The sequence below is a fragment of the Brassica rapa genome, chromosome A06 (assembly GCF_000309985.2).
Source record: "Brassica rapa cultivar Chiifu-401-42 chromosome A06, CAAS_Brap_v3.01, whole genome shotgun sequence".
Lineage (NCBI taxonomy): Eukaryota > Viridiplantae > Streptophyta > Magnoliopsida > Brassicales > Brassicaceae > Brassica > Brassica rapa.
In genome coordinates, this window is record NC_024800.2 from 31,563 (window position 1) to 46,092 (window position 14,530).

Consider the following 14,530-nt stretch of genomic DNA (forward strand, 5'->3'; position numbering starts at 1 on the left):
CAACTAGGCATTAAAACAATATTGTCATATTTTTTGAAATTTTCTCAAAAATATTGAGTTTTTGGTAAATACTTTATATACTGAAGCCTATAATCTTTAGTGTGGTTTTAAAATTTCTACCATATTCTACATTTGTATTAATGTATGTTAAACTCTTTTTCATGGTAAATGAGCATCGTTCAATTGTTTTTATCAATTAATTTAGTAAAATTTCATAATACCCCCTAAATCGATGGAATAACCAATATAAAATTATTATTTTCTTGATAAACGGAGAGCACAAAGGCTCCAAACCTCTTTGAACATCATCATATGTTAGTGCAGGATGCAACTAGGCATTAAAACAATATTGTCATATTTTTTGAAATTTTCTCAAAATCTATGGGCTAACTACAAAGATAAAACAAAAGGAGTACTACATAGTGCATCAAAACCACTAGAACTGACAAAGTGCTATCAAACAAGGTTTCTATTTACTCATCTGCACCTAGTTACTGCTACCGGTGTGGAAATGTAGCTTCTATGTTGATTTTCAATGACAACATGTTGAGTCGTCCTCATCTGTTTCCTCTTTATGTGAACCTGCAGGAACACAAAATACAAACCAAGTGACTGTAGCCTGAAAACTAAATACGAACAATTTAACGAAACAGCGAGGAGAAATTAAACAAAACAACATCACTTCATATTTACAGTCTTCGTCTTGAGTATTTAATTACTAACTTCCCAAAAATATAAACTCGTTTGGATATTTAACTAATTTTTTATTTGGATTTGGTATTATTTTTTGAATCAGATTTGGTTTAGTTCTTCGAGTTCAGATTTTTTTGCTTTAGCCCTACATTAAACACCGTTTTAATTTCTCATCGTACTAAAAGCATTACAATACCAGATTTTTAACTTTTTCAGAAGAATATCGTGAAGATTTATGCTTTTAGTTGTTTTTAGATATGGTAGGAGATGAACTTCTTTTTTATTGGAGATGATTGGCAGTAACTGGAGCTTTATATTTTTTGATGTAGAAATAAGACTATAATTTTTTTTTGTTGGTGTAAATAATTTTGTTGTAGGATTATAGCTGTAGGTTTGAAAAGATTTAATCTTACATATAAATTTTCTAAAGCAAAAAATAAGTGTTCTAGGTTTATTGCTTTCCGCAGCTAAAAATAAGCAAAAATAAAATAAAAATTTGTAGCTTTAAAAATTCTTTACAAAGCATGATTGGTAAATAATTATACTTTAGAAATAATTTAGGTTGTAGAAATATCTTACAGCACTTCTAAAGCATTTGTCAATCAACCCAATTGTATTTGCTAAGAACAATTTAAAAATAACATTTTCAATTTAGGACATAAATGAAATTGTTCACTATGTCCACCATATCTTTAATAGATTGTTTTGAAAATAATTTTATTAATTTTGATAATAATTATTTGGTTGTCAACCAGAGAAACATCAACAAATATAACTAGTGTACACTAGGTGAATGATGATGTATACAACAACAATATATACTTGAATATTTTTCTTCACAGCCTCCTGTCATGTACCCTAATTTTCTACAGTTTTGTATACATCCTTGGCTGACCTTACAAGGTGGTCTCCTTACCGGACATATACGGATTTGTCCTAATTGGGATGCAAAAAAATTAAATGATCAATCAGTTATCAATTCTTAAGTAGAACAATAGTACACAGTTTTTTTTTTTTGGGACAATTTAACTTTGAAGAAATGTTTACCTGAAGCCATTGGTAAAAGGATAAACGTAGATACCATCAATGAAAATAACAAAAGAGATGAAAACTTGTTTGCTGCCATTTCTTGTGATTTAGAATATGCAACAACTATTTTTCTTCTTTTGGAAATCCTTCAATTATATAAACCAGTTAAAAGGTAAGATCCAAACGGAAAATTAGAATTAATTTAACAAATAACGCCTTTTGACTAAAAATAACGCAACTTCTTAAAAAAGTTTTTTTTTGTTTGTTCGCATGTGATTAATAACGCACTTCGTTTGTGCCACTGTCATTTACGGTGTGGTTTTCATCTTCGGTGCGTTTTTCCCCCTGTTATTTTAGTTAAATAGTTACTCTGAATAAAATCAATTTGATTAAGAGAAATTGCACACTATCGAAAAAATTATAACTCATTGTATAACACTTTAACCTAATTTGCTAGCATACATACATTATATAGGTGCCCCTGGAGGTTTCGAGCTTCGCCGGCGGAGGATCCTAGGCTGAAACCGGCGGCCGTCTTGAGTTTCTGGTGACTCAGCGAGGTAGGTGTAGCGGTGTAGGAGGTTGGGGTCGGCTTTTGGGTAGGGATCCGTTTGGTTGTCGACTTTCCTCTTTAGATCTCCGGCGAATCCCGTCGAGTTGTGGCGCATGTTCTGGTCAGGAGGCTCCTCCGCTCTGGATCTGTTTGTATATCTATCTTCCATGTCATTTTGTTTTCTTGGCGAAGAGGTTCGGAAGCACATGTTTTATCCATACACGGGGTGTCTCGTCGTAAGGTATTTCTCGGTTGTCCTCCGAGATTAGCTTTAAGCCCACATGTTTCATTTTCTTTTTCAATGCACCGTAAACAAAGCATCCACAAAGTCGCTCTTTTGCTGCGAACCTGCAATGAAGATCCAACTGTTTGTCGGGTCCGAATAATTTTCCATCAAGAATAGTTAGGAATCACCGTCATTATTTATTATCTACTCTATTAAAATAGAGTCCTATTTTTTATCTACCATACACAAGTCTATGTTAGACCATTTATTATAAATTTAACTAAACATCCTAAAATTACTCATATATAATATTCTCCTAACAAAAGAATATACATCTAAACAATAACATTTCTAAGAAAATATAAAAATATTGTCATTAGGTAATTATCATTTAACTGTTTATCATATTTAATAGATCATATTTAATATATTTCAGTAACTAATTTTGAAATTAAATAGTATAGCTTAATTCTTTTTAAATTATCAAATTAAATTTTTATATAAAACAAAATAAATAATATTTTATTATTTGTAACATTTTATGTTTGATATTTTAGTAAAAATAAAAACGTTAAACTGAAATATAATATATTAAATAAAATAATATTAAAAAAAATTAATTTATTCGCATATAAACATTTCGAGAATAAAAATTTCTAAACAAAGAAGCTAATAATTTATTTTATTAATTCATATAAAACTAATGTTTAAAATTAAACTATTAATATTGATGTTGTATTTTAAATAAATAAACAAAAATACTTCATTAATATATGATTTGTACAATATCATCACATAAATTTCAACAAATAAAAAATTTTAAAATAACAATTATATACATAAAATTAATATTAAATATATTTCTTTATAACATATTTATATTTTAAAAGTTAATTTAAAAAATTAAATATATCCGCACAGATGTGCGGGTTAATATCTAGTTGATATATTATAGTTCTGTGAAGTTAGTTCTGTTGACCAACTTCACACTAACATAAATTTAATTATATTTCTTTTAGAAATTTCCATTAACATAAATATAAGAGAAAAAGACTAAGATAGCACCAAACCAAGTTTTTGTTCCCAAAGTAGCACTCAAGGCTCAAAGTCACAAAAATAGGTTTCATTAAAGAGGTAAATATACATTTATACCCTTTGGGTTAATTAATCCAAACCTTAGGGTTTAGAGTTAAGGGGGTGGGGTTTTGGAATTAGGGTTTAAAATTTTATAAAAAATAAATACTAAAATAAAAATAAAAATTTTAAAAACATTTTCAAAAAGTATTTTTAAATTATAAAAAAAAAATTAAAAAAAAGTAAAAAAAATTCGAAAAAAAAATTCAAAAAAAAATTATAAAAATTTTGAATCTGAAAAATATAATCTGAAACTATAAAAAAAATTTTTTTTTTTATTTTTATTTTATTTATTTATATTTATTTTTGTTTGTTTATTTAATTTTAAACCAAGGGTATTAGAGATATTTTACCCTTTAATGAATGTTATTTTTGTGACTTTCTCCTTCTAATGCTATTTTTGTGACATAAACTTCAAAAGGTGCTATTATTGACAATTGCCCTAAATATAATTATAAATTTTTTTCTTTATATATATCAATATTATTAACACTTTTTTGGGGATTTACCTTTTAGTTTTCAAATAAAGTTACAAGTAATGCTATTGACATTTAATAATTTCTATAAATACTAATCAATGCTATAATTAAAAACAAACATGGCGCAACAAACAACTTCAAATATGTCCTAATCTAAGCGCTTCCTAGAATCCGAAAGATGACAACAGGCTGGGCAGACACGCTCCATGCTAATTGATGAGGATTGCGTTGAAATCTAAAGCCTGACGATCACTCAGAGATGGCTCCTCAAGACCAACAAAGAACAAACACTTTCATGAGGCACGAGGGAAACTCTTATCAAGCGCAGGCGGTAAAGAAATACCCTGAAGCTTCGAATATGAGGTGAGATGACTATAGATAGAAATACTTGTTTAAAATAGAGAAATATTATAAATATGTTTAATATATAGTAGAATATTTACTGAATTTTGCAAGTATTTGGATGGAAATGAGAAACATGACTCTTTTAAGTAACCATAGAGCCTTCTCACTTCTCAGCAACAAGACCAAAACCGCAGAATAACATCAAACGTGTAAAATAAAAATAGAGACGTGCGTCTCAAGGAAGTAAAGAGACCATTAAAACCTGGTACTCTTCAACCTCCCCCACCACTTCATCTTCACTCTCTCCGCTGAACCACCACCTCCTTCACTCCCAAGCTTGCCAAGTATCAGTTTCGTTTCCCTTAGTCTCCCTCCATAATCCTTCTTCCACGTGTCAAACATCTGTTTCAACCTTCTTAGCTCCCTCTCCGGATCCAAGTTCGCCTCCACCTGACCAGACTTCACTTCCATCAAGAACTTTGTGTCATCACCAAACACCTGAGCTCTCTGTCCGAACTCTTCTGCTAACCGGCTTATCACGCTTAACCCCACACCTACGCTTCTTGTCCTCCCATGAGTCCTGAAATCACCGCCACTTCCTGATAACTCCGTTGCGTCGCTTGCGTTCACCGACGCATCAGAGTTTCTAGCCGAGTCCTCAACCTCTAGGCTTTTCTTGGCAATGGAAAGGCTTGACTGCAATGATCTCATTTGCTTTTGCCAAATCTCTTCCATTGATTTCATCTTGGTTTCGTATTCGGACCACCTGTTGTCGTACTGCTGGAGTCTTTGTCGGAGAATGTCGTTCTCCTCTTCTTTCTCACGAAGTGCAGCTTCGCTTTTCAGAACCCTGCGCTGAAGTTCGGAGAGTACTGATGCCTTCACCAGCACCTCGTCTGACTCATTTCTCTGCTTAAAGAATCTTAAGTCAAAACAATGTTCATTTATAACCTTAAGTGAGATGCAAGAAAGTAATCTAGGACCTTGGTGCCTCCAGATTTTAGCCAACCAATATCCCCAGCACATCTTCTAACCAGCTCGCCACGAATTGCTGCAAGTAAATGAAACTTTTAATATCAAATATGTTGACGTTACACGGTTTAATTAACCCTTTCTTACCTGACTGTATTACAACAGATGCATCAACTGTAGCTTTATACTGTCTCTTAGCAATCCTTCTCTTAACATGGCTTTGTATAGCAGCAGAAGCTCTATGCCTCCGAAGTAACTCTGTGTATTCCTTTCTTACCTTTTCTCCACGAACAACTGAAACAAGAGGATGTATGAAGAAGCCGTAGTTTAAGTTAAGCTGAAACTGTCTCTACTTATATAGAAATGAGAGAAGGGTAATACATGACTGAAGAACAGTAACTCTTCTTTTATGCTCTCTTAGACGACTCCGTGCTTGGTGCCCTCTAAAACAGCTTTGGAGACGTAAGATCCCATGAAGAGTGCGGTTCCTTGTATCTTCAAGAACCCCAATCTGCATAGGTGAAGTAAGAGTTTTTAATTTGTGGCGCCTTCTAGAGAAAGTCAAGACATCAGAAGACTATCTATATAGTACCTGGCCAGTTCTGAAAAACAGTTTTGTGTAGCCGACTTGATACATCTCTGGCAAGATGTTGAACTGATGAAGAATTGCAACAGAAACACTAAGAGGATCTTTTGCTGCAATGCTCTCCAGCAGAAGGAAACCATACCTAAAGTATGACAAGGAAAACAACATGAATGCTTGATAATTGAAAACATTATTGTAAAACAATTAAAGTGAATAACTGATGGAGTTTGTCACCTTCTAGCAAATTTCTGATGAGACATTCTGGTAGGAAATCCAGACCGGGAGATTCTAACCACCTCTAGAACCCCACAACATCTTAGCTGCTGTAAGACAAGACCTTGCTCATACAACCCCGGAGACTGAACATTGTTTGGCTTTATGCAGCGAATGAAATGTGGTGTCGTGTTCCCTAGACGTTGCATCAATTGGAAAAGTTGATCCTGAAAAAAATGTATCCAGCCATGGTCACTAACTAGATACTATAAAATGATGAGAAAATAGAAGAAAGCTGTGTTTAAAGGCAAAAGTGACATACCTTAAATTTAGTTGCTACACTCAGTCGCTGGGAGTCAGCTCCACCTGCTTTGTATAAAGGACCAACAACAGGCTTTTCAGAATGAATGAGCATGCTAGAAGCGAAGGCTTGTGGAAGGTGGCAAGAGCAAGATGACAAAAGCTTAATAGAATCTGAATGCAGCAAATCCCGGTTCTTCTCTAGAAATCCAGTCGTCTCATATGTAACCTGAGTTTGGAAAAAAAAAAAAATGAACCCACAGACCCAACAACATAACATGGCTTATGTTCTGTAAAACAGTGCCACTGGGTTTTCTCAAGCTTATATTACCTCTCCAGCATAATGAGAAACCGTAAAAGCCTTCCCTCGATCTCCTCTAAAACAGGAATTAGCACTTAGGTGTTCCTTAAGCTTGTTGGCAAGTGTCAGATCTGTGCCATTCGGAAATGTTGATTCCTCATCAAGAAGCGAGAGCAGACCTAATGGTTTCTGCACAGAAGTGATACTTACACTGTGTTAACTTAATTGACATGCTTTGGAAAGGAAAATAAATATCAGTTATCACATTACCTTTTCAAAGAGACTGAGACAATTTTGGTTGTCCTCAAAATCAACCCTTGTCCAGTCAATGCCATCCTGTATATATTCCTGAAAGAGCAAAAAGACATGTTAAGCCCTCAGAACTGTCTGTAACGTGAATGCTCAGCCATATCAGAAAGTGGGCAACTTTACCTCCTGCTCCAGCTTGAATAGATGACGATTAAAGTGTTGCTGCAATCTCTCATTTGCATAATTTATACAGAACTGTTCAAAACTGTTCTTCTGCAACATGTGAAGTAATTATTCAGCAACATTCACATTGGAACAAATTTTAAACAGAATATGCATACATCAAACCATTTTCTAATAAGATCTATGACCGTTCTTTCTCATCATGCAATGTGGACACATCCACTAGTTGATATTTTAGAAAGATAAGGTAAAATCTCAATGAGAAAATAGTTCCTAAGCATTCAGATTTTCAGCAGATAGATTAACGTAGAGAATTATGACAGTTCCTCCAGGTCCTCATCAGTATTTCCTATAAGTTTCTATGGTTGTCATGATTTAGTAATTTGACTTTGATCTGAATATGTAATGTATAGATAGCTTCCGTGAGTTCATGCAGGAAAAAAAAAAGAGAGAGAGAGAGAGTAAAAAGAAGCATACATCAAATGATTCAAAGCCATAGATATCCAGAATGCTGATGGATCTGCCAGTCCTCCTTTTTCCCACCGCAAGAGATTTGTTTATCTGTTCAACCAGCCAGTCAAATAGGCAGGCATATATTGACTTTGCTAAAGCATCTCTTGCGTCAATGGCCTGAAATTACATTTATAGAATCTCAGCACACAAAGGAATAAACAAGTCATTATCTCCAGAAGGAATACTCATGTATTGCAAGGCTTGATGCGAACTAAATAAGAAGCATAGATCATGACTACAAACGCAACGCAGAATACACTTTTAGTCACAAAAAGAAAACTAAATGCAAGCGATTCTTTGTAAACGGCCTACCTGCGATAGTGTTAGCTTCTGTATAATTGTGTCATTTCTAACTTTCATATTACGATTCGATAGAGCTAGCTTTAGCTCATTGATGTTGCACCCAATCAATTTAGCAACAGTTGACAAACCTGAAGAAAAAAACAAAAGATACACCACTTAAGTTAGCAATGCTTTTGCACGTCGCCAGATAAGCCGCAAATATTAACCAGTAAACTTGAAATAACCAAAATCATTTTCCAAGAGAAGGATACAATAACTTTAAAGGTGACATCTCCGCACACAATATACAGAAAAGCAGAGAAACTATCAGTATCTAAGGATTGAAGAGCCTTACTTTCATCTTCCTCAGGTTCAACGTGGTTTTCATTGTCAATAACGGTGAAAGAAACATTCCCTAGCCATAGTACTGCTGCAAGCATTGCAAATACGCTTTCTTGATCTTCTTTACTAACGTGCACAATGTCTAGAGCTTCCTGTAACAGCAAGTTTTTCAATCAAACGCTAAATAGAAAGAAAGAAAGAACAAATTAAATTGAATGAATGTTGTTTACCGTGACAGCTTGAAAACGTTCAGCGTCATCAACTCCGTTAATTGAATAACAATTGCTTTGTTGCAAATATTTATACTCTTCTGCGCTTGTCAAATTTAGCTTCTCTGATTTGACAATTAGTGGAATAAAAGAGTCAGATATACAATTAAAAAGTCAGTTATACCGTAAAATCTTTTTAAAGAGAATTGTTATAAGCTATTTATAGGATTCAGATTTTACAAATCATACCTCTAAGAGTAGGTGAAGCCCCAGCACAAAGCTGGTAAAATATATGATATGACCTTTCTCCTTCCGCACATTGAACCACTCTAGACTATTAAAGTGTGTCAGAATTAAAAGAAAAGCATGGCAATGTTACGCAACTATGTTTCGAAGCAGCTAAAACAATATAGAGGAGTTTACCTTTTCTAGCAAAACTGCAAAATTTGAAGAAACAGCAAAGAAAACTAAGTCAGCATTTGTATATGAAAAAAAAAAGGAAAACATTGTGATGTAGCAACTACAAGGATTATGCTTACATGTTTGGACTTTAGCACCAGAAATCTTTCCTGTTTCACTAAAATGAATCTCTATCAGCTTCCCCTGTCAAGTTTAACATCAAAGAAATATTATGAGATAGAGGCGCAAAAGTTCAACAGACACAGAGTAAAATGGGGATTGAGGGCTTACAAAACGACTAGAATTATCGTTTCTCAATGTTTTTGCATTTCCAAATGCTTCCAAGATGGGATTAGTCTTTAATATCTCATACTCGATCCCACTTCCACCTCCAAGAGCAGCCAAGTATTGCATTGCTATCTTTGCTGTCTCAGTTTTCCCTGCTCCACTCTCTCCACTGTACAAAAAAACATATCTGGTGATAAGAAAACACTTACCAGTGCACAAATATGTAACAGCGAACTTTAAAGGAGGAAGTTTTAACTAACCTTATAATGATGGATTGGTTAACTTCATCTAAAACAGAAAACGAAACAAGATAAGAATGAAAACATAGAGTGCAATACGTTAAACAATTACGAAACGTGATCCCACCTCTTATCATTTCACGGATTGCTGTATCTGCAATAGCGTAGACATGAGGGCTCTCATTTGATCTTTTCCTGTATGCTTCGATGTTGCTATTTCCATACAAAGGAACCTCTTTGAATGGATTCACAGCCACTAGAACCGGGCCTGCTTTGGTCTATCACCATAAAGAAAAAACTCAGAAAAGAAATAAACAAATTTTACTATAGAATTCGGAGTACTAAATTAGCAAAAAAAAAGACTTACATAGATCATGTCTTGGTTGTACCTATACTCAAGGTTGTACAACACTGCTGGTTCATTTAAGTAACTTAGTTGCATGAGATCATCTACTCCATCAAGTATATCAGGATTTGCAGGTACTAGTGTCTCTGATATGACTTTTAACACCTGTTCAAATCAAGAAGAATCAAACACTAAAAATAGTAATCAACATCTATTTTAGGGAATTAAAAAAAATAATTCACATACATTTCCCTCAGGTAGTTTAACAACAGACTCTTCTCCTGAAGTTGACAACACCTTCCCCAGCTCCCAGTTACCACTTGGAAGTTGGACCCAAAATTGCAATACCTGAAAAAAGAATGTTTTCTCTAATGTTTGTTGGACCAAACCAAAAAAAAAATATCAATCTTAAGCATACCTTCTTCCGAGCATATACGCTTGTGTCGCTCCACCTGCGGTCCGTACTCTGAGGCAAGGGCACGATAAGATCTCCATCAACAAGTGAAGACACCTCCCCATTTGAAACGCTGTACGGTGAATCCTCATTACCATTATCCACTCCCCCAACAGAATCTCCAGTTCCCTTGAACCCATTCTTCAAGTGACCATTTGGTGGAATGGTCACAGAAACACTTGATCCAGAGGAGTCCTCAAGGGGTGGTGAATCAAGGAATCTATAATCCGCCGGCATCGATTTAAGTGACTGAACAGATGGCTTAACCTTCTGGGACATTTTTCCTGTAGGAGAGAGAGAAGAGAACTGTTTAGTTCAAAAGAACCGAGACCATAAAGACAAAAGCACTTGTGGTTTGCTTTTAGAAGAAACAGAGACCAAAGTTTATATCGCAGAACAATAAAGAAGGACCATACTTTTAGGAGGATGTAGACTAAAGTATTCAGTCATGCACAGTCGCTATTACATAGTGTTTCACAATCAAGCAAAAAGGAAAAGATTGAAAGATTAAGCAATCTATGGAAATAATCTAAAGCGAAAATGTAGAGACTTTCTGGTTCCCCTGTCTAAATTAAGTAAAAGCAATGCAAGATCCAATGGATTCACCTCAAGATCTCACTCAAAAATAACAAATCTAAGTCTTGTTCTTACACAGCTTTTGATCTAATGAGATCTAAAAAAAACCACTCATCTCATGATTTCTAAAAAGGAAGACTGCTTTCACATATACAAATTTTGTTTTCTTGATTTCGTTAGAAAAGATCAAGAAGAGTAAAGATTGGAAGTTGTGAAATTAATTACCTTTAAAAAAGAAAAAATAGGAAACCAAATCAGGAACCAGTTTTAATGGTGAAAGACTTGAGATTCACAAGAATTTGATTCAACCGATGAGATAGATCTTGGACATAGATACAAACATTCACACACACTTTATAACTTTCCGTGATTCTCTAGACGTAGACTCAGGAAACGATGAAATTAAAAATGAGTATTAACACTTTGGAGGGGGTTTACAGTAACAATAGTGAGTAGGAAAATTTAGAGAGAAGATGAGAAAATTTGGAGAGAAAGTCGGGAAGAAGAAGTAGAAGAAGATGCAACTTCTTTTCTTCTTTCTCTGTTTAGTAAAACTGTTCTCTTCTCTTTGTAAATTTTCTATTTTTTTTTTTTAATTTGGTCATCCGATTCCGACAGTTTTGAATGTCTTTTTTGGCCACCACCACCACCAGTGGAATTTTCAGCAACCTCACGTGGTCAAAATTCCGATTATGCCCTTCGATATTTTTATTAACCGATTTTTTGTTTTTCAAATTATGTGATATTACAAAGTTTAATGTTGATAATTAATGTTTTCAAATTTTAAATTATAACTAAACGGAACTATTAATTCGGATTTTTTTTCTATTATTATATCCTTACAAATGATTAAATACGTTACTATGAACTACACAGTATATGAAATGTATTTAAATGATAACCAGTATGATATCTACTTTTTACACATTCAAGAGTATTTAATAATCCTATAAATTAAGAGCATCTCCAATGTAAAACTCTATTTTTTCCTCTAAAATAGAGTAAAAGTGAAAATGGAGTAAAATTTCTCCAACCCTACTCTATTTCCCACTCCATAATGGAGTGATGAATAAACAAAAAATAAACTACTCCATTTATGGAGTAAATTTCATTATGGAGTGAGATATGGAGTTGGGTTGGAGCATTACTTACTCTATATCCACTTTTACTCTATTTTAGAGGAAAAAATGGAGTTGAGATGGAGATGCCCTAAGAAGCTTGGTGGGCTAATATAAGTCCACCAAGTAAAAAACAATAAATTAATTAGAATTGGTCCATGTTTCAACCACATCTTCTATTTATGTAGTCAGCTATATTATATTAAGAGTCTCTTCTATTAATATGTACAACCTGAGCATATCTTAGCTAAATTCGTTTAATTTTTACCTATTAATAAAACTGCAGCTATTATTCAACAAGAATAATAATAACTGGTAGTTCGCTAGTAGTATGCCGAAAGAACATTTTTTTCTTTTTGGTGCTAAAATAACATTAAGATGATGATAAAGACTGATGCAGACCACCCCCCAGTGATTGAGTTAGTACATTATAGGAAACACATTGACATTCTGAGGTTGGGATAAATCCTATCTATCCATTCCACACTGTACTATTTTTTTTTTTGAACAACTTCCACACTGTACTATAGATGTCAATTTAAGGATTTGGTACAACATTTTATTATAGACTGATGGTGCAGATAAAATCATTAAAACGAACATAGAGACCAATCATGCCGGAACTTATTACAGAACAACAACCACAATTTGATAGCAATTACAGTACATATTTAAAAAAAGAAACTCACCTTCGTAATATACACTAACGAACCGAAAAAATATAAATACATTTTGATATGTACAGAGATTTAAGTGAACCTCTCACTAAAAGCAAATATAATATACAGTTTTCTTCTTCTTACAAGTTTTTTTGAGTGTGTAAACAAATGGCTTCTTTACACGTTTTCTTCCAATCCAAGCAAAAGAGACTTTTCGGTTGTAACTGCACACAAACAAAACCAATCATTGAGTTTAAGCTTTAAGGTAGAGAACAAAAACATGAGGCAACTAACCGCCATCTTATGCAAATCAATCCCACGAGCTATGACAACACATATGTTGTGACCAGCCAGCCACCTCAGACACGGTTTCATGGTACTAAGAGGCCTACCCCCAGATATAAAGTTTAAATGCAACATACTAGACCGGTTAGGCTCAAGCTGGCTTAATCACCATAGTTAGCAAGTAATGTGCCATAATCGAAAACGTACAATCAACCAATGTTGAAGTAAGAAGTTATCCTCAAATAGATTCTAAGTTCGACAAACCTCCGCTTGTTCAACACCAAAATCAAAAACAGAGGCAAACAAGAAGTGTTTATTCGACAAGTCGATGAGAAAATCACATTCCAGATCCAGCGTCAAGACATAAACTTTAAGCTTGTAAGCAAAACCAAGAAACTCAAAACATAACAAAATCTTACTACAATGAACATTTTCCCGATATCCAAAACTCATGCATCGCAACTAAAAGTAAGCAAGAGAAGACTATACTTCAGCATGCTTTAATCGGGAATTCTGTTGAGGATTCCGGCGGATGACATGATCGGGAATCTCGGAAATGTTGGAGAGGATGAAATGGGAGAGAGAGAGAGAGAGAGAGAGAGAGAGAGAGAGAGAGAGAGAGAGAAGAAGTTCAATCCAATCTGTATGGGTTTGCATACGGTTTTGATCCAAACCAAACATGCCGAACCGAAATCGAACTTAACCGAAACATTATCGGTTTAATTTGATAGATTTTCCACTTTCCAGGCGTTCTGATGCTGGTTCGGATATTACGGTTTAGAAATCTACAATCCTCTTAAATATTTTTTTTATATTGTTCAAATTTTTTATATTGAATTTGAATTTGTATTGATAAGCTTCGGTTTCATATATTTTCAAATAACTGAATATCTGAATTTTATTTTAAAATTTCAAAAAGATTTTATATATATTTAGATGACTGAGTATCTGAAATCTATTCTATTAAATTAGGAACATGACCTATTGATATATGTTTAGTCCAACTATTATTTTTCACATGATCTACTTAAAAAAACAAATATTTTATAACTGCATGAAAATTAAACAAACTCTATCTCAGTAACTACCTTCTATTGGTCAATACATATTTTTGTAACTTCCTCACCAAAATTATCGGTGGCCACCTCTTTTCAATATTATATTAGCCAACAATATATATTATGTAACAATTATTCAAACGAAAATATAGCAACAATTATCGGTGATCATCCTTATTGCTGCAGCAAAAGTTTTCCCTCTTAATAGTATGTTTCCAAATTTTGGCCATTTTTATTATATTTTTTGTACCTAAGATATAAAAACTCTTTAAACTAATTCAGAAATGGCATTTTTAGTTCAAAAAAAAAATTATTCCTTCCTTTTGGGTTATACCTTCTTTTTGTCATTTCTCTTGGGTTTATTCAAAATTAAGTTTATCCTTTTCGACAGTATTTCACCCAATTTTTATCTTTTTGTGTTATTAAATAATCTCAATCTGTTTCTTTTTAGAATTTTAACCTTTTATTTAATTAATATAACATGTTATTTTATATAATT

At 33.6% G+C, this 14,530-nt stretch overlaps 1 protein-coding gene across 2 annotated transcripts; it reads right to left on the reverse strand.

Moving 5' to 3' along the window:
- Positions 1-4,515: 4,515 nt before the first annotated feature.
- On the reverse strand, positions 4,516-14,314 carry LOC103871351 (myosin-3). Of its 2 annotated transcripts, none has more exons than XM_009149595.3 (24): positions 11,137-11,372; positions 10,300-10,619; positions 10,128-10,229; positions 9,903-10,046; positions 9,663-9,813; positions 9,557-9,584; positions 9,300-9,465; positions 9,149-9,212; positions 9,033-9,046; positions 8,859-8,943; positions 8,631-8,734; positions 8,414-8,552; positions 8,089-8,207; positions 7,741-7,893; positions 7,264-7,353; positions 7,102-7,179; positions 6,862-7,020; positions 6,553-6,759; positions 6,252-6,457; positions 6,024-6,159; positions 5,813-5,942; positions 5,579-5,725; positions 5,443-5,510; positions 4,516-5,368 (listed from the first exon to the last, which is right to left on the reverse strand). In XM_009149595.3, the coding sequence occupies exons 2-24, from the start codon at positions 10,612-10,614 to the stop codon at positions 4,715-4,717; spliced, it is 3,459 nt and encodes a 1,152-aa protein (XP_009147843.1). In that variant the 5' UTR covers positions 10,615-10,619; positions 11,137-11,372; the 3' UTR covers positions 4,516-4,714. The 2 variants fall into 2 exon arrangements, with proteins under 2 accessions (XP_009147843.1, XP_033128961.1); XM_033273070.1 differs by lacking the exon at positions 11,137-11,372 and adding an exon at positions 14,297-14,314 and having other exon boundaries at positions 4,715-5,368.
- Positions 14,315-14,530: the final 216 nt, after the last annotated feature.

What these genes read in the sequence shown, in the direction of transcription:
- LOC103871351 (XM_009149595.3), bottom strand. Translation starts at nt 10,614, where the DNA reads ATGTCCCAGAAGGTTAAGCCATCTGTTCAGTCACTTAAATCGATGCCG. An exon ending in GCGTATATGCTCGGAAGAAG is followed by an intron (nt 10,230 to 10,299) that starts GTATGCTTAAGA and finishes TTCTTTTTTCAG; the next exon opens with GTATTGCAATTTTGGGTCCA. An exon ending in TATTCAAGCTGGAGCAGGAG is followed by an intron (nt 7,180 to 7,263) that starts GTAAAGTTGCCC and finishes TTGCTCTTTCAG; the next exon opens with GAATATATACAGGATGGCAT.